The sequence below is a fragment of the Ceratotherium simum genome, chromosome 11 (genome assembly GCF_057802395.1).
Source record: "Ceratotherium simum simum isolate JZ-2026a chromosome 11, ASM5780239v1, whole genome shotgun sequence".
Lineage (NCBI taxonomy): Eukaryota > Metazoa > Chordata > Mammalia > Perissodactyla > Rhinocerotidae > Ceratotherium > Ceratotherium simum.
The window spans coordinates 15,861,721-15,881,924 of record NC_141910.1 but is presented as its reverse complement, the minus strand read 5'-3'; the positions used below and the strand labels follow the sequence as shown (position 1 = coordinate 15,881,924).

Below are 20,204 nucleotides of genomic sequence, written 5' to 3'. Positions count from 1 at the left end.
TTTGTATTTTGTCTAGAATTGTTTTCTGCAGTCAGTCTTCCCAGCCAGATCTCAATTCCTTTGGGGCAGGGATTGTGTTTTATATTTTCCTTCACATCAGTTAGCACATTGTCGGAGACACAGTAGATGAAATACTTATACACTGAGAACTTCAGAGAATTTGGTTTCTTCAGGTAGACAGGGATCAACTGTGGTTAATTTTAGGATTCCCACATTTTGAAAAAGAGCATCTAATTTTTCCTCATCATTCACATTTGCAGAGAAAAACTAATTTGCTTCAGCAATATCCCAATCTCATGAAAGAAAAGCTCCAGTCTCAATTTAGGAAAAAAAAAAGAGTTCATTCCTTCATCCTTCCAAACAAGGTACAGTACAATTGAACAACAATGCATGTTACTGGAAAATGCAACTGCATTTTATATTGCTCACTACTCTTTAAATAAGTATAATTCAGATATTAAGAAAAAGAACTGCTAATCACATTAACGCATTACAGAAATCAAAATTAACTTACCACACAAAATAAATTAAAACATTAAATATTAACCTTTTCAGTGCAACATATACAGAAGTCAGAGTAACAAGTTCTAAAAAAAAAAAGCATCGGGTTTGTTATAATAAAGATAACGAAAAGTTGAACACTTCAGTAAGTTATTACACTAGGAAGATGGGTTGTTTTTCAGTACTCTGTGTGTTGTGTGTTTACCATTAGGATCTTTCAGAAAGCCTGGTAAAATCAGTGGCTAGAGAGAACAGGTCTTACGTTAGAACATTAAGAACAAACGTATGTGTTCATCTGTTTCTGTGATAGCCCCCCTGGTCTTGGGCTTTTGAATCATCCTCTCCTCCTTGGCTGAGCAGGCAGGGAGAAATCAGAGCCCAGACCCTACTAAGGGGTCAGGGTCTCCTAAGTAGTGTTGGAGCCTCGTTGATTCATTCCCGCCAAAATTGCCTGGAAAAGCAACCAGTGGCCCATGTGCACTGAGACAACCTGGCCCTGGAAAACCTGGCTGAAGATGCCAGATGCTTTTCTCCACCTGCAGAGAACAGTCTCCCAGGAAGCTCTAGAACCACACCTTCTCCTCCCTCACCTATGTGGGCGGGGGAGTGTCAATCCCACCTCCTTCTCCTTGCTTAAGAAAATAGACTCTGGGGACATTCTGCCCACCCCCTCTGCTGGAACACAATGGCAAGCTCATATCTTGCTTGGTTCTACAGGTGTCCAGATGTGTCTTCCAGATCAGGATTAGCTGCTGTATATCTTTCCATCTAGAAGAAAACGTTTCCTGCCAGTATGCTTAAGGAAGTCACAGCCTGTAGAGCAGTGGGAGAATCCAGGATCCATAAAAGATTTAGAAGCACCTCCTCCCTTTTTTTTAAGTGGGGCTTTTCACTTCTCCTGAGACAGACATCGGAAACAGCTGCATTCCCCACTCCCAGGTGTGTGGCTGCTTAGCAGGCTGGGTCTTGTGAATGATTCCCTCATCATAATGAACACAGCTTTCTAAAAAGCAAGGGAACTTGCAGAGATAGATGAGAAGATGCATTTTTAACTTGAAAGGGGGGCATTTTTACAGCCAACCCAAGAAGTACCAATGCCATGAAACGGCACAAGAATCCAATGCTTGTTGGCCATCTGATTTCTAAAAGAGAAATCACCAAAGAAGCAAGGCTCTCATATCCTGGGACATGGACAAAGGTCCACCCAGGCCTGCTGGGACCCCAGCCTCTGCTTCCAACTCTTTTCAGACCTGCTGATTTAGAGAGGACTGACTTTAGAGGCACTCATAGGGAGGCACACATTTGAGCCTGTTCACTGCATGGTTGTACAGGCACAAGGAAGGGTGCACCGGCAGCTGTGACTTGAAGACCTGAGGACCAGAGCACTCACAGACACTAAATCTGAAGTTCCCAAAGGGAACCAAGAAGGTTCCTTCTGCTTCCATCCTCCTCTTCTCACACGTCTGCAAAGGCTCTTGGATGCCTAAAGACTAGACACCGATCCTTTCATCCACTAGGTGAGAAAAGCCTCACAAAACATTTTCACATCAGTTCATACTCTTTAAAGGCAATTAGATCTCAAACAGTCTCTACAAGACTGAGGAAAGATTGTCCTAACGTAAAAATTTGATCAAGTTAAATACAAGTGAGGCTACTCCACTTTCATTAGTCTCTCTAAACTGGAATCTCAGACTTTCAGGAGAGTCTGAGGAGAAAAGTGAGTATAAACGGAGGTCTACACACCAGTGTCAACTGGATTGGTCTCTGAGCAAGATGCTGCAGTCAAGCCTCAGCCCACATATCTGCTGCTGCAGATGCATGTTAAGGTTAAGTACATTCCAACGAATGCACACTTAAACCTATTTTTTTTTTAATAATTAAAACTTGGGAGCTGTGTCAATTACATCATTAGAGGCCAGCTGGGGCACAGATGCCATTTCTGCTCTTAGCACTTGGGGTGCAGCATCATTCAATAAAGGTGCCAAAGTGAAGACACAGGTCATATAATTGTCTCAATTGTAAGAAATATAGAGAAAATTCATTGAAATAGACAGACTGGGGAAGAAGAGTTAGGGGAGGAGGAAATTACCTGATAGAAATTTCAAGCCAACTTGACATATCTTAAAGGTCCTTTTCACGACATGAGGAGCTAGATGCACTGAAGAATTAACAGGTAGAAATCTTTCATTTTTCAAATATTAATGAGTAAAGAGTTCCCTCACATACGAAGTTTATATATTATTTCATTGTATTCTGTTTCCAAATTTTAATGAAAATTCCTAGGGATGAGTTCCCTGCTGTTCAGCTGGAGGGAACCAGTGCTCCCCACAGGCAGGCCCAATGGGTCAGAATGTACCCAGATGCCCAGGAGAACAATTTCTCCTTCTCTCTGTGGAGAAAGCGAGACCCACAAGGTGGAGATGGCTTGTTAGAGTGTTTGTTAATAAAACCAGCATCCTGACTGGAAAAGAAAAAAAAATCACTGGAGTATTTCTTCTAATTCTTGAAAATAAATAGGAAAGTTAAATTTCTCCTTTTGAAAATAAACAAACCAACCGAGCAACAACATGGAAAATAAATGACTGGTCCCCCTTTCATGGATGTGGCCCCAAATGCCCGTGGCTCTCTGCTAATGCTCTATTTCTAAACATCCTCTTGGAGGGCTCACTACGAAGTTAATACGTTTAATCACGGAGCAGTCTAGTAAGATTGTGCTTATCCTGGGTAGACACCCACAGGCACTCTCATCCTCTGTCCCCCGACAGAGGTGATGAATGTCTGCTGCTGGATTTGCTCACTCTTCTACCAGAATGTATCCAGGGGCTTTTACCTGCTTCGTGTGTTAAATGGCACGCCCTCTGAACCCCAATCATTGCTCCCATCAGCAACTCGTCTTCTGCTTCCATCTCTGCGCCCCCTGGATGGCTTTTCCCAAGCCTTAGCTGTTCCAAACAGGCCAGAGATTTCTCATCCATGTAACTTTTCAGCCAGCAAGACATACATCATTAATGTAGAAGTCTGAAAGGGTTTTATGCTTTTTACATTGACTTAAGAGATTAAAAATAAAACCATTATCCATCTAATAAATAAGAAATTATCTCCGAGGGGGGTGATGGCTTGGGAAGGTCCTCAACATCATGTGTCTGTGGAAGACGTCGGGCTGGCTGAGAGTCTCGTGGACAGAAGACAGACACAGCTCCTCTTATCCTTGGCGTCTTGACGTAACAATAAACAGGTACCTTTCTCCACCTCCTTCCTCAATAAGCAGATGAGAAAAAACTGTAACAACTATAGGACTCTCTGGTGTTGGGCAGGATGCATATTGTTGTGGGGAAGATGGGCCCATTAAAAAGAAACACAGCCCAGCAGTGTTGACTGGCGGAAGACAACTACACACACCTGGGCTCAGATGCCAACTGACGCACACACCTTATCTAGGTAAACAGGTAGTCCACCCCTTTGTAGTTCTTTTTTGACCAGTCTTTAAATCGTGGTCCACTGATTTCTTCTTTAGGTCACACCAAATAACCCCAAGCAGACAGAGTTCTTGACAGAGTTTTGAAGGAAGGCCCACAAAAGACAAAAGGGCTGCACAAGTGACTGCAGGCATAGGAGGAAGTCATGCCGCGTGTCCCGGGCATCCCTCGTTGTGCTGTCCTGAAGTAGTCCTTTCTTCATCAGGCTGCCACAGTCCACCTGGCCTAACTCCTCCTCCGGGCTCTTCAGACCACTAGAAGGAAGGAAAAACAGGTTAAGTCTGCGGGCCAGACCCCAGCCATGCTGGGAAAACAGGCCTGGAACAGAAACTTGGAGATGCCCAAGCCACCAAGTTCTCTTGGGCAGTCAGGCCCAAGTCCCAATTCTGCTGGTTCAACTTCAGGGGCAGCAGCTTCTGAAACTGTGCTTTCAGCACCAAAGCAAAGGCTCACTGAAAGTGAATGAGTTGTGGCAGAACAGAATGGGGGATGCGTCCTGTTGTAAGGGCCTTAATTCAACTGGAGGTGATTCAACCCAGCCTGTGGTCAGTTCTCCCATAAGGGGTGGCTTAGTGGGCAGCTCAGGAGCTGGTCCATGGCTCTGGCGGCAGAATGGCTTCCCCTCAGGCCATCCAAGAATGGACCCATTTGTTTCCCAATGGGTAGGCCCTGAGGGCATCCTCTGTGGCTGTCACCATGAGGCAGCATGGACCCCATACCCAGAGGGCACCCTCTGTGGCTGTCACCGTGAGGCAGCATGGACCCAGCACCCAGAGGGCATCCTCTGTGGCTGTCACCACGAGGCAGCATGGACCCAGTACCCAGCAGTTCCTGAGTGCAGCTTGGCCTGGACATCTTCCAGCCCTGGTCCCTCTGGAGCTGGGGAGGTATGCATCATCTCATGGAGAGGGGCTTCAGCCTCAGTGGCCATCTCTGGAAGGCCAGACCTATCCCAGGCTCAAAGCTAACGTCCTCTCAAATGTGGGTAGAGAAGTAACATTAACAAGAAAATTACTCTACCCTAAAAGACTCTGCTGAGGTGTAGACAAATGGTTAAAAATCTGTTATAATTTTTTTAAAAGGTTTAAATAATTTTTCTTTTGGTGCTAAAAGACAAAATAACACTTAACTTCATTAGCTCAACGGATAGTTCCCTGAGGTCATGGAAGAGAGATATGAGTGGGGCCTTCAGAGGCCCTGGTTCTTATCCTAGCTCCCCCAGGGACTCATGGTGGAATCCGAGCAGACCTCTGGCAGTGTTAGTTTACCCACATTGCTCACAAATCGTCTCCGTCTTAAGGCTATTATGAGGATTAATGGATGAGCATCCTCCAAAATCCAAAGAACTGCTCATGCACAATTACTATGGTTCTTGAAATGAAGAACACATAAATGGTGCTCCTGGGCCTTCAGTTCCCTCCAGGTCAGATTACCACGAGGTTTAATGAACACATCAGTGTTCCAGCTTCCCCGTCATCTTTCTTCCTACCCTCTCCATGCAACATTGAGCTTCTGGAATGCCAACTGTTTACTAGAGAAGGACACCTTCAGGTGGATTAGCCTGTGATGATGGTCTCCTGACCCATTACTTCCTGAAAAGGAACTTTAAATTTATGATAGGCTCTATTGGTCAAAATAGCATTCCAGAGAAACCTGCTGATGTGAGACTTCAGACTAGTCTGGATAAAGGAGCTACTTGACTCCATGAGCCCTGAGCCAATGATGCTCAGATGAGGGCTCCTGAGATGCGGGTTTGGCCCCATGTACAGATGTCCAATCTTTTTTGTGGATGTCAATGAAAATATTTATGAAACAAGGGTACACTTAATGAACATCACGGGTTCTAAGAGTTTAGAGACCTTAGAGGCCTTCTATAGGCCAAATCCCTCATTTCACCAATGGGAAAGGGGAAGTGTCTTTCTCAAGGGAAAGAGAATGAACATCTGTTGTGTGTCTACAGTTTGTGATACACTATACTATGTACTTTATATCAGTATTCATTCAATTTGCACATCATCTTTTTACTAAGAAAACTGAAGCTCAGAGAGGTTAAGTAACTTGTCAAAGGTCATAGTCACCATTAATGATCAAAGAGCTCCCTTCTGAGTAAGAAACATGTTAGAATAAACTAAACCCGACTTGGTAGGATAAATACCCTTTTCCTTTTCTCCCTTCTTCCCGCTTCATCATCTAAGAATCTCTGCCCTGACCTGGAGAAGGTGGTTGTTTTCTCCACCCAGTAGTGTCTCCCAAGGGAGAGAAGGCCTCCTCTCAGTGCAGCCCCTTACCTGTTTCTGAGTGGCAGCAAGCGGTCCTTCCCTTCAGGAGGGCACTGGGCTTCTCGTGCCGGCAGATGAGGGCCCGGCACCACTCACAGTGTTTTCGGACCTGGCAGCAGCTACAAAGACACAGAGAACAGGGTCTGGGCAGGAGCCTGGCAGGAGTGCCCGGCCGGTGCAGTGTTTGCCCGAGGGGTCTGCTGGGCAGCTCTGGGCTCTAAACTGGCCTTCTTGTGGGGACCTCCAGAGGGACAGATGTAGCAGTGGGCTGAGGGCTTTGCAGGGCAGTGGCCTTTGGGGCAGGTGCTGGCCCAAAACAAAAGCACCTGCTGGCCGCCCAAAAGTACCAGTTCCGTTTGCGCAGCTCTGCTCAGGGCTCACAGGGCAACCTGGCTCCCGCTTCCCCGGCTGTCAGAGGGGACTGGCCACCCACTCGGCTGCTTTCTCCATAGAACAGCAGTTGAGTAACTCCATAAATGTAGTAACAGCCTCACAACTGCTGTTAGGACTGGGACAAAGCAGCCACTTCCGGCTGGCGGGGCTGTGAGGGCTTGGAAGGGGAGTCATCCATCAGGTATTGCCAGCAGCAAAGCATGGAACGTGGATGGGCTGAATTGACCCGTGGAAAGAATGAGAGAATGAGTCACGGATATCCATGGCTTTGAATCCTTCTCTGAGGACTAATATTCTCTGGTTGTGGCAAACACAACCTCTCAGTGAACCTGCGTTACTTGGAGTCCTGAAGCATCAAGGATATGAATGCTCCTGCTTCCCTCTGTGGGCAGGAATGAACAGTTTGCAGAGTTAGCATGAAAAAAGAACCAGAGAACCCAAAAGAAGGGCAGAGAAGAAAGCACTGAATAAGATATTAATTACCTAGAGACACTGATGACTATTTCCCTTGGGAAACCACAGAGGACTTTGTTTCTACTCATTCTAACCTTGACATATATATAGTCTATGCAACCGCCAACTGAGGCTAGGAGGGGTCTCCAGCTTTCTGACATGAGTCCGAAAACAGAGGAGGAAACAAGTCTGTTGCTGTGCTTCCCTCCTGTTGTCTGGTGGCATTTCATGATCTCCACCCCAGCCCCTCTCTCCCGGCACTGCCGTGGGAAGGGTCCTGGGGCCCCTGGATCTTTGGGCAGCAGAGCTGAGAAGGGGCCTGAGACATTCCTGCCCAATCTGCTTCTGTCATGGATGGCGGTCTGTCTGGGCATGTGTCCCTCCTGAGTTGCAGAGTCCTGGATCTAGAGGCCTTGATTCCTGATCCACCAGAGACTGCTGTCTTGTGGTCAGTTAGCCAGGCAGGCTTACCCCAATCACTTCCCAGCCAGGAGTGTCCCAGGGCAGTGGGATCAAGGCCTTTAGATCCCTTTGGCTCGGGATGAGCTGGTCCCAACCAACTCTGCAACTTAAGAGAGCCCCATGCCCAGGCAACCAGCAGCCTGGTGGGGATGAGGGCTTAGTCTCTGGCTCAGGGATTCTGAATTAGGTCTCTGGTGAGGACAGGCTGGGGAAGGGTAAAGATGTGGCACTGGCTGCCTCCCTGGGAATGAGAGGCTGTCCAGGCATCCTGGATTGTTCCTGTCTCCAGAAAATCTGGCAAAATTAGCCTTTAAGTCCCCCTAGGGAGGCCCACATGGGTACCCAGTCTTGTTCCTAAGCTCTGGGATCTTCCCGGCCACAGAAACAGCACTCTGGAGCACACAAAGCTAGCCAGCTGTGAGAACTGAAGCCAGTGTCCATTAGGTTACTCCTGCTTCCCTGGGGAGGGGCCTCACGAGTGGCAGAGCCCGAGCTATGTCCCAATCTGAACCAGGGCTCCTTGTCCACTACCTGCAAATGTGTTTTCCCAAGACCCATGGGAGTAGAATGGATACTATTTGGGGAGGAAAGAAAGGCCAGCCCAGTTCAGACCTCCTCCCTCACCACTTAATGCTGGCTTGGCCCAGGAGAAGGATGTGAGCAGGCTGTGGTTACTGTCAACAACCAGAACCAGAGCATGTGCTTTAGATGCCCCCAACAGCAACAAACCAATAAACAAACAGGACAGGGACTCTTATTTATCTGTCCAAATCCTAGGCAACCTCAGAGAGCTGAAGTCTACCTTCCTGCATTAACACGCGGCTGCCTACTCCAGCCCCTGCCAGAATGGCCCATCCCCTTACTGTCTCCGCCCTGAGTTAATCCACACCCAGCTGACCAGCAGCCTTTAGCTGTTCTGTGAATTCCTTGTGCATATCTCTGATTAGGTATAAATTCTCTGAGGGCTTGCTCTGTGACTTAGATGTCTCCAGATATTTCCAGGTAATAAATCTGGCTGGATGCTAGGAACACAGCCCTGTGGTCTCTCCCTTTGCAGAGCAATCCAGTCAGGAAACATGGGCAAGCAAACAGGGCTTAAGAAACACCTGAGAAGGGTCTCCATTAGCCTAGGGCTCAGGAAGCTTTTGGAAGATGCAATGCAGAAACTGCATTTTGGAGGATGAGGAGGGCAGAGAGGTGGCGAAGGGAGAAAGGCTGTCGTAAGCCTTTTGTAATAGCAACAGTGGCCTTCAACATGGCTTTAGGATTTGCCAAGTGCCTTCTGCAGAGAGGAAGCTCTTCTGCTATTACCCAAAGCAGGCTGGGAGCCATTTCTAGTTCTCTCTGGAGCACCTGCATGTCCCCATCACAATTCTGAGGGCTCCAAACCCAACAGCGGAGAGAGAGAGGGCGCTTTTGGTTCTACGCTGGATTCCATAGTACACAGACCCACTGCTGGTGACGCTCCCAGGATGCGTGCCCTTTACCCAGCTTGTCTGCCACCAAAGTTCATCTTGGCTTTGCTGACACCAATCAGACATCACAGCAATGAACCGTGCTGGGGTGGCCCTGCTCTCTGGGCATGCTGCAGATGTCCCTGGGAGGGCAGGTGGGCCGGGGGCAGCAGATACTCACTGTATCAGCACACATGCGATGATGAGGACAGCCAGGGCAACGACAGAGACCACCACCAAGGCGGTGATGGCCTGCTTCTTCTGGCTGGCGGCCACGACGGCCAGGAGGTCTGCGTGCTCACAGCGTGCACCAACGTACCCAGAATGGCAACTGGGGAAGACAGGGACGTCAGCAGGCTCTCCAGGCAGAAGGTCTCATTCCCCCACACCCCAGGGAAGGCTGGGCGGAGGGACTGGAAGCCCTCGGAAAAGCCCAAAGGGGCCCCTCCAGCCTTGGCTACTGGAGGCAAAGATGTCAGCAAAATTGCTCCTACTTCCCGGCACAGGCTCCTTCTGCTTAAAGAACCAGGGGTAACTAATCGGCTTTATCATCTGAGGATGGAGGGTGCTGCTGAAGCACTTCATTATTATTGTCACTATGCCAAATCCTGCGGAACAAAGAAGGCAGCAAACGTGTTTGTGCCACGAAATTCATTCTGGCAGTTCATAAAAATCCAGGTTATTTTTAAACTGTATGTGTCTATTCAGAATTTCTGATGACGAGAGAAAGAAAACACTCTAAACCAGAGGGAGACACAGGCTGTGGTTTGCTTTTTTATTTTCTTCGTCAAGTTTAATTAGTTCTGCAAGCGTTTTCTGGGTGGCCCAGCATGCGAGGCATGTACTGAAGTAGGGGCCACTGCCACTATCTGGTAACTGTAGGACCTGAGAAGCCACTAATCTCCCATGAACCCTGGTCCTCATTTCCAACGGCACCTGGCCTCCCTCCACGAGAGGATTAGTTAAGGGCATGACAGAGGTCATGCTCATGAGCATGTGTGTAGGCTGTGAAGGGCAGAACCGACACAAGGTGGTATTATTACTGGTATTGTTACTATTCAGAGACTCTTAGGTATCCATCATTTCAGTAACAGCCTCCTCCTAGGTGCTGAAGGCTGCTGCTACTGCTTCCGTCCAGCTCTCAGCTATGCCAAATTCCCCCCACTCCATTCTGGTGGGGGTGGGGTGGGGGGGCACAAGTGGCTCTCCCGTGATGATTCCTCAGGACATGTTCCAGCCATAAGGACGTGATAGTCATTTTCTGATGCAGCCTTATTTTTCCCTCCAAGCATATGATTCTTCCCAATAGAAGCCACTTAGCTTACACACAGGTCCCTTTGTCTGGGGTGACTTTCTTATTGTAACGAAAATGTTTGATCACCACCGCCTCTCAGGTGGGGAGCTTCCTTCCCACAGGGGACTTCCCCAAGGAGCAGCCTTGCACCAAACATCACACACTGGATTTAAGTTTTGTTTCTCCCCCCGGACACAGTGATGATAGCTAAAGTTTTGTTTTATTTTAAGAGTCTAACTTTTGATGAAGTAGCCAGCTTGTCACCCTCACTTTTAGATTAAAAGATCTTTGAAGAACAAGGAAAAATGAAAGGGAATTAGGGGTCCTGGTGTGCCTGCTACTGTGCCAGGGCTCGTCACATTTGTGATTCCCCTAAACCTGTGCTCCTGGGCTGCCAGACCCCAGATGCCAGAAGGGTACTTGGAGCCACAGGACAAACATGGTATATTTTCCTGGAGCATAGGTTATGCTTAATGTTAACAAAAATCTAATCATTTTAATGTTAAAAGAACAGGTATTGTATGGGCTTAAGATTTATGACAAATAAGAGATGCTGCAAAAATTGCTGCTTAAAGCTACAACCTGGGGTACCAGAGCACACAAGCTTCTGTCTGTCAAGCAGCCTATTGGAAAAGTCTTTCACTGGCTCTCTTTATCCCAAAGCCCAGTTGTTATGTACCTTATGTAAAGGTATTTTTTAGTTGGAATTCAGGCACTTGCTTTTCTGTAAAGGGTTATTTTACATTTCACATATGTTTTCTGATTTAATCCTTGCACAGAAAGTCAAGCCATTTGCCTGTGCCCACCCTGCTGGGAAGAGAGAAATTCATACTCAGGTCTTCTGACCCTAGAGTCCGAGTTCTCGCTTGTTCACCAGGGCTGCTTTCCCTGCATACTGAACAGGGATTGGGGTAAGAATGCCACAGATTAAGCTCTTGATCAAATCTGGCTTTGGTTTAGTCTCCAATCTTGAAAGGGTAAAAGAGATTTGAGGTTTTAGGTTCAACAAGGGTGCAAAGGGTTTCCAGTCTTTGTAAGTAAGGAAGCCGAGGAGGGCCAACTAAGATGGGAAATGCCAACTAGGATGGGAAACGCCAACTAGGATGGGAAACGCCAACTAGGATGGGAAACGCCAACTAGGATGGGAAATGCCATATAGGGTTCTCTACAGACCCAAGGAGAAAAGGGCAGGTCCCGGATGGGGGAGGAATAAAGCAAAAGAGGGGGGCTCTCTGGCAAGGAGAGTTTTCTTGAAAAACGATCTGGATCACAGAACTTTGAATAACACTGACCCTCACAGTCTCGGGCTAGGAGGGAAAGGCTGAGGGCTAGGGACAGGGGCAGGTTTTGTTTTTTGTTTTTGTTTGCTTTTAATAACAAAATTATGTGAAGGTAAAAGTTAAGAAACAGCTCACTCTGTAGGTCGTGCAGAAAACAAAGGCACTGGCCCTTTCCCACCATGGGAAGCTACAGTGGACTGGACTAGAGGCTGAGAGGTGATAAGCAGCAGGCTTAGGTGATGCATAAATCTAAGCTGTCAGTGTCTAAAGAAAACCCTGCAAAGGGTCCCTCGTCCAGCCCACCCTGGAGTTTTCACCCTGTACCCAGATGGCTCCCACCTGGGTTGTGGGCTTCCTCTGTTTGGTATCTGATACCCCTGCTCTGCAGGGCCCTAATCTATCCCCCTCCACTTTATCTTCCGTCACCTAGGTTCCAGCCAACCCAGGATCCCCCCCCCCCCACACACCCCCCCTTAATAGCCTAGTGTCAAATAAACCAGTGCCCGGCCCACAGGCACTCGGGACACACCTGGCTGGTGAATGAATGACTACCCACCACTTGCCCATCTCAACTCCTGCTGTCTTCTCTGCCTGGAATATTATTCCTCACTCTCCTCCTCAGACTCCATCTCAAAAAGACATAATTTACAGACTCATTCATTTGCCCAGTCACCCATCCATTTTCCATAGCTCTTGCCAAGGATCTATCCTCTCCTCCTCCTCTGGAAGCCCTCAGGACTACGCCCACCTCTCTGACTGCTCTTTCTGCCAGCCTCACTTTAGGCCAGCCTCCAGGTTCCTGTGAAACAAAAACTCTACAAAATCTCTGGTGAACCACTGAACAGACGGGAGCTGGGGAGCCTGGGCCTTGGGGCCTAGATTTCCAACCAGGAGGTATAGCCAAGCCAATGGGCCTTCTCTGTAGATAGGCGTTAGTGCCGTTTCCTCCGAGGAAGGGTAGTGTAATGAGGATTTGCACAGCCATTTGTGAAAGGTCCAGGCTATAAAAGGATGAGCACCCCAAGAGGTAATTTCACACAGCTTGAAATGTTCCTACTCTAACCTGCAGGCCCTGGGAGAGAAGGATTCTAACACCTCCTCAACCGCTTGGTCCTTAAAACCTTTTGAACTAACAAATTAATGCTGGGGACTCCAAAAAATCCCATTAAAATAAAAGAGTGGCAGCCAAGTGCTAAGTACAACACATTCCCTTTATTGCAGGCACTGTGCTAAACTCCTACATGAATTAATCTCTTTAATCCCAACAATCACAACCACATGTGAGGTCAGAGCTGCTATTTACCTTGTTTTACAGATGAGGAAACAGGGTTTCCAGAGTTTAAAACCAACAATCTCAACCATGAAGGCTACCTTTCTAGGGTAATGCAAATTGGTTTGAAAGATACTCTGGAATAGTGATTTAATGATAAACACACAAACTTCTTAGCAAAAAAGAAAGATGGGTTGCTGACTGTCCCATAAAGGGGTCTCCTTTATGCTGTGGGTATGGCCAGTTACAAAGATGCCCCCAAACAGTACCGTCTTAACTCACTAAGAAAGATAACCCCCTGGGCTGAGTCACATTTTGCCAACTTTCCATGTTCTTCTACCAGAGTAACATTCCCCATTTATGTGTGCTGGGCACTTCACAACCAGCCCCGCCTCAAAACTGCCCCTGGCAGAGGTCCTAGCCCATTAGGAAAGTCTTCATGCCAACAAGAATGCCTCTGTCACCTTAGTGTCACAGCTGCAAATACTCAAATCTCAGTCTCACTGAGTTAGGGAGCCCAACGTGCTTCTGAAAGAAGACTTCTCCAGTGAGGCACAGGAGGCACCTGGGTTGCTGCCCAATGGGTGAGACTCCAGGTCACGGCCTCGGTGAGCTCTGAGAATAGCAAATCTTAGCCCCAAGCAGCCAGCTGTAGCTGGGACGCAGACTAGCCTGTGGTCCAGATGCTTGGTCTTCCCCCAGGATCTCCCAGATCAAAATCTCTCTGAAAACGGGGCCTGGGTGTTTTAAAGAAAAGGCCAAAGGTAATTCTGATGAAGCCAGAGTTGAGAGCCACCAGGAAGGTTTTACCAGTGACATTGACTCTGGCTGCTCACTGGAATTGCCTGGGGAGCTTGAAAAAATCCTGATGTCCAGGCCACACCCTAGACCAACTAAATCAGAATCTCTGGGGGTAAGGCCTGGGCATTAGTATTTTTAAAGCTCCCAGATGATCCCACTGGGCGGCCAAAGTTGAGACTTTCTGGCCTTGGGGAGGGGAGGTCCTTTCCCCTCCCCCCAATCATTTGTAATAATGGGGATGCTCCCCAGCTGCTTTTTATGAGGGGAGAGAAAAGAAAGGATTTGGTGACATATTTTCTTTAACTTCCCAAGCTTCTGATATTAGACTTAATTATGCTGATTATTTTAGGTACAAGTCATACAAGGAGGGGAAGAGTCACCTCACCTGGTCGCAAATGACTCACCCTTGACTCAGCTGCTGTCCTCTCTACCTCAGGTAGGCACTGGGTCCCACCTGGCTGCACATTAGAGTCACCTGGGAAGCTCTGGAAAATACCAGGGCTAAGGTCACCCCCGCTCTCAGAAATGCTCATCCAATTGGTCTGGGCACCCAGGTGATTCTAATGTAGGGCCAGGCCTGAGAACCACTGAGGTAGAACTAGCATTTGAGTATACAGAACCAAGCACCAACAGTTCAAAATATGCCACCTCCTCTTCTCCTTTGTCCCTCCCTCCCTTTCTCTCTGGGCATTTCCCCAGGGTGGTGGCTGTAAAATGGGTCCCCTCATATCAGGTGCAGGAGAAACGAGAGACACTGCATTCCTCTTTAAGGAAGGAATCTGAACAAAATACGAGTTATTTGATCACAAAGGAGAATGGGAAATGAGTAGGGCCGAACATTTTCTTATATCATTTGACCATTTAATTTCATCTGTCTCGAGTGGGTTTTGTGACACAGTGACTGCCATTTGCCAAACACAAGGTTCTAGAATGCTGTTTTGTCTTCATAATGCTGAAAATGAGATTCTGGAATCACATTCAGGCTGTTTTCCCAAAATAAAAACCAAAAAGAAAGAAAGGAAAGAGCGTAGTGCAGGAGAGTAAGGAGATCGCCTGAGCTGTAAAAGGAGCCATCGTGGCTGGAGACAGGCACCGTGCTCCAGCCAGGGGTCCCCGAGGCCTTCATTTCTGTTACTGAATAGGTCTGCAGGTTGCTTTCGTGCTTTTCTTAGGAGCAAACTTTGTGGCTGTAGGCCTCTCCGTTTTAACAAGAAGAATTAAATTATCTATGAAATGCCTTTCTTTCTCCTCTGCCCACGCCTTCAAGATCTTCAGTTTCCCGCCCTAAGCCCCTATTGCACCTGGTTCACGGTGCCCTTTTAAAGTTTTAAAGAAATACGATAATGCATGTAGAGCTGTGCTCTTAAAATTTTTTTCCTTAAGGAAAATTTTCCCCAACTAGAAAAGGAATGTTTCTAAGCAAATTGGAAAGTACATAAATTATAAAAGAGCAGAAAGAAAAAGAAAGAATAGAAAGCTCACATCATTGCAAATCCTCCTACCCCCCATGGCAGTCCAATTTCCTTCCGGACTATTTCTATGTAGTTTTTTACATAGTTAAGATACACATATACATTTTTTTACAATTTTGTATCAATGTCTTATTTAATACCTCGTCACCATTTTACTATGTCATTAGAAAACTCTGCAAAAGTCATTTAAAATGGTTGTACAGTAATTTATGTACACAGTTTGCTTCACTGAACCCTTACCATTTAGGCTGTATTCAATTTCGTAAATAATGCCAGGTGATTATCTTTGTGTACACATCTTTGCATTCGAGATTATTTCCTCAGGACAGAGTCCCAAAAGTGGGCATAACATGGCACAGACTTAGAGCCAAATTGTCATGGGTTCAAATCCCATTCCCCACTTACTGCCTGTGTGACCCTGAGCAAGTTACTTAACCTCTCTGTGCCATTGATTCTGCATCTTTAAAACATGATAGTAATGAAACTGACCCTACAGAGTTCTGACAAGCATTAAATGAGTTAACATCTTGTGAAGTGCAATAAACAGTGACTGACACAAAGGAAGGGCTGTATAAGTGCTAAAAACGTAAATAGAAGGATGGGAGCATTATTGAGGCTCTTGAGAGATGTTGTGTCTTCATAAACAATGATGTACTCTCTGGCAGGAGGCTAGTGCTCTGATTTTTAGCCAAGTCTTTTGGCAGAGATCCCAAGATAAAGTCTTTAATATGGGGGCCAAGGACCAAGTTGACTAAGCGCCAAGGACCATGGTTTTAGAAATACGTTTATACTAACTTGCCTTTAACGTGGAGAAATGCCACAGGGCTGGGGTGGGAGTGGGGACACTGAGCCCAAGGATGCCTGTACTGGGCTTACCCATTGTTGGCCTCTTAAGAACTAGAGTCCCAAGTCCTATAACTCCTCTGCTCCAGGGGCTGCGGAGGAGTGGGCTGGAAGGAGGAAGGACTTCCTTTGCAGCTCTGATCCAAGGGCCTCACGGGACAGCCCCGGGGTCCGTGGTCTACCAGACTTTCACTGCTCCTTTCAGCAGGACCTCACTATATCCTTCAGCTATGGTGGTGCTGGTGCTGATGGAAGATGCTCTTATGTACTGCTAGTATCTGGGCTTGAATGTTCTCTAGTGTTAATAGAACTTTCTGTGATGATAGAAATATTCTATATCTGTGCTAATACAGTGGCCAGTAGCCACTTAGAGGTATCGAAATATGGCTAGTACGACTAGAAACTAAATTTTAATTAAATGAATTAAGTAGCCCTGTGTGTCCAGTGGCTCTCGTCTTGAACAGCAACAGCTCTACATGCATTATGGTCACTGGATTCTCATTATAATCCTATGATGTACTAATATCCCCATTTTATACACAAAGAAACTGAGGCTTACTGGGGCTAAATCACTTGTATGAGAGACTCAGGTCTGTCTGACCTCCCAATCCATGCGTTTAACTCTGCGTTGTCCTGCCTGATATGTGACCCTCAGGATCGGCTTCCGGTGGGGGTAGAGAGAGAATGAGGACATGCACTGTCTCCAGACACGTGGATGGAGTGATGTCCTAACTTCTTAACCCCTGCACCCACCACCTGCTGGTTGTTGAGATGACTGGAGATCTACATAAAGTGGCTCACGCGCCAACAAGGAAACCACACCCAATCCTGATCTCTTGGGAGGTGTGTTCTTGGTGACACGGGCAGCCTGCTCGTGCACTAATGGTGGTCCCTTCTCTCTGGGTGTTTGACTCTGTTCAGGTCCCACCGGAATGTGTGTGGCCAGGGCCATGTGGAATGTTTTCCTTGGCTGACAGCCATTTGTTTTCACTCTTTGCTGTGGGAAAGTTAAGTCAGAGAGTTCAGTCACGAAGGAGCATTTTGCACAGGTGAGAAACTTCAAACTAGTTGCCACTGGCTGCTGACACTGGAACCCTTAAAACTTGTCACCTGGGTGGCTTCCTTCAATTGTTTTCCTTTGTTTGAAGGCTTCTGCAGGCAGCAGACCAACAGTTTGTGGAATCTCCCTCAGGGAAAAAATGGTGTGTGAGTCCCAACCTTGCATTTCTATGGCTTTACTGTCTTTGGAAATTCTTTTCCCATTTGTTTCCTGATGTAGTTGGGTACTAGCAGGGATTTATTAAAGGGAGTCATAAAAATCAGTCTAGGGTTTATCTGAAGCATACATATTTAAGGATAGTTTCCACTATCTTTGGCTATCTCTGACTAGTTAACTTTTTTCTTGACTTCATATTTTAGTGTGAGATGTCATTTTAGGTTCTCTGGAAACCTCAAGACTATTGTTCTTATGGAAAATAAAGCATAAGAATGACAGTATTTTAGAAAGAGCTCCCTCTTTTGAGACTATAATCTTGGGTCACTGTGGGTTTTCCATATAAGGGCATGACAGACACGGTCTTACCTCAACGTGTGTCAGTTTTATTGGCCACAATGTGTGTGTCAGCTCCCCAAAGCTGGGCGGTTCTTAAGAGCGGGGACAGAATGTTCTACTTTCTCTGCACGGACTCAGAGTTTCTGGTCTAGTGGGAATTAGTTAATTAGAACATTCTAGGTACTGTAAATACAAAAGGTATAAGGCATGGGGTCCTGTCCTCACTGCACTTACCAGCTCATGCCACAGCAGAGGTGAGCAAAGTGGGCTAGTGTGAGCAGAACAGAGGCGGCAGGAGGATGATGGGGCACTGACATTCGCTTCAGTGTTGGGGAGCAGTAGGGAGAGGTGGAAACTAGAAAACTGCAGAGGGCATGCCCTGTTCAAGAGAAGTTGGGCATCTGCATGGAGATGAGAAACCTGACTTGCAAAATGCTTACAACTAACTAAAACCACCAAACAATGTGGATCATCATCTACCACCACATAAAACATGTCTGTGGGCTGAATACCGCCCCTGGGCCGCCAAGATCTGGTGGGGAAACTGAGGTAAAGACGTGGTAATTGCTTGCATGGCCTTGCATCTGCACAGACAGTCCGATTTCCAAACTGCCAGGGGGTCTAGGCTGTTTCCCACAGGAAGGACTTGTTAAGAGTCTGTGGTCAGGGCAATGAGCTTGGGAATGACTCTGACCTTTCTCTGGTGGAAGGTTTACCTGCAGGGAGAAGATGCCAATACTTTCCTGGAAACAAAAGAGCTTAGTGATTTGAGGTGAACTTTCCCAGGCTGAGGCAGAGTGCCCTCCGGGGCAGTAACTGAGAGCATGGGTTTTGGGGTTGGAATTGATTTCAGATTGAAGCCCAGCTCTGCATTTACTAGCTCTGAGACTCTGGGCAAGTCGTTTAACTTCTCTGAGCCTCAGTTTTCTCTTTATACAATAAGGGCAAGAAACCCTACTTGAGAGGGGAGCTGTGAGGTCTCCATGAGCCACTGTATGTGGAGTGCTGGGAGCAGTGCCTGGCACACAGCTACAACTTTTATGGAGAGCTCACTTTTATTATTATTAGTAACATTTACGTAAATGAGGGGAGAGATAGCCAGTCATCCTGATTATCAAAACACAATGATGTGTAAATGTGATGGGCAATTATTTCCCTGATTATTCAAGTGCAAGGGTTGGGATCCAGACTTGGGAGAACAGGAGAGTAGCCCCACCTGCTGCTTTCAGAAGGCTTCCACCAGCTGATGGGGGTCTCGGCCACAGATAAGGTTACTGCTTTGGGTCATCTGCTGACCTAGGCTCGAGGCTGCCAGCTCTCACAAAGTTTACACCAACCCCTGGTCTAGTGGGGAAAGCACTCGAGGAGGAAAAACTGAGCTTCTGACACACTTTTGATCAGAACTGGGCAAAGACTTGCCCTCTCTCTCCAAAGAGATCCTCCCAACACACAGCCAGGGGCAGCCTGAGGTCCAGCACCGGGCGCTGCTGGAGGGGAGAAAGCCTTCTGCCCGCTGCCCTGGGAGGGTTCAGAGATCAGGGAGTGAGAGGGAACATTTCCTTCAGGGCTGGTGTTTTTCCACACTGACCTCGCTACTAATAAAAGCAATCCCATCATCCCCCAGGGGTCCCTAAGTGTATTTTAATAAGAATGATAATCATGAATAACGACAGTGACTATTATCCTCATTGTGCTTTGTATTTAGGGATGGGGAGGGCTCTTAGCTCTGCAGACATGACTTGGGAGCCTCACACAGTTCTCCTCCCAGAAGGAAGGTGGCCAGTGTGCCTCTCCAGGTGAGGCTCAGAGGCGCCTGCCCAGGGTCACGCAGCTGCACCTCAGGAAGAGGAAAGCCCTACCCACCACTCTTACTGTGACAGGCTCTCCTGGTCCCCAATCTCTCTTGGGCTAATGGCTATGATGCCCTTAAGCATCCTGGTTAAGAACCCAGCTTCAGGAACCAGACAGTCTGGGTTTGAATGTAAGCTCTGCTATGACCTGGGCACAACCTCTCTGTACCTATCTCATGGGGTCATTATGAGGATTACATGAGTTAACACACAGGTTGTGCTTGGAACAGTGCCTAGCATGAAACAAACACAAAAAATGCTAGCTTTTATTAACATTTGGTAGTATTTACTAGTACTATTAGGTTGGACCATATGAAAATGCTGACTTGCAACCATTTTTGACCTATAAAAACCGCAACTTCATATAGATGTGTGGTTCTTAATGGGGGCAGAGGGTGATTTTGCCCCCCACAGGGGACAGTCAGCAATGTCTAGAGACATTTTTGATTGTCACAACTGTGGGGTGGTGGTGCTACTGGCACCTAGTGGGTAGAGGCCAGGGATGCTGCTAACATCCTTCAGTGCATGGGATGGTCCCCACAACAAAGGATTATCCAGCCCCCAATGTCCATAGTGCAAGGTTGAGTACAGAGCCACCTAATAGTATTCCACTACGGACACATTAATTTTCTTAAAACATCCCTTTCCAAAGCCCACATGGCTCTCACTGCCTAGAGAATGAAGGCTCTCTTCCAACAGGCTCTGGTCTCCAATTGTCTCCAATCTTGTCTCCTCCCTGCTGTAGCCGCACTGACCTGTATGAGCAGGCCCCCCACACCCCAGGCCTGGAGTAACCTCTCTGCTCTCCCAACTAGCCAAACCCT

General features: G+C 47.2%; 1 protein-coding gene across 2 annotated transcripts in view; it reads right to left on the bottom strand.

Moving 5' to 3' along the window:
* Positions 1-320: 320 nt before the first annotated feature.
* TGFA (transforming growth factor alpha) overlaps positions 321-20,204 on the bottom strand; it is a 104,410-nt gene continuing 84,526 nt past the window's right edge. The window contains exons 4-6 of one of the 2 annotated variants that reach the window (XM_004435571.3): positions 9,200-9,349; positions 6,266-6,375; positions 321-4,231 (exon numbers count right to left, since the gene is read on the bottom strand). In XM_004435571.3, the coding sequence (XP_004435628.1) occupies positions 4,224-4,231; positions 6,266-6,375; positions 9,200-9,349 (268 nt within the window). In that variant the 3' untranslated portion in view covers positions 321-4,223. Of the gene's footprint in view, positions 4,232-6,248; positions 6,376-9,199; positions 9,350-20,204 lie in introns of those variants that run through there. The other variant, XM_087436605.1, reaches the window with a different exon arrangement.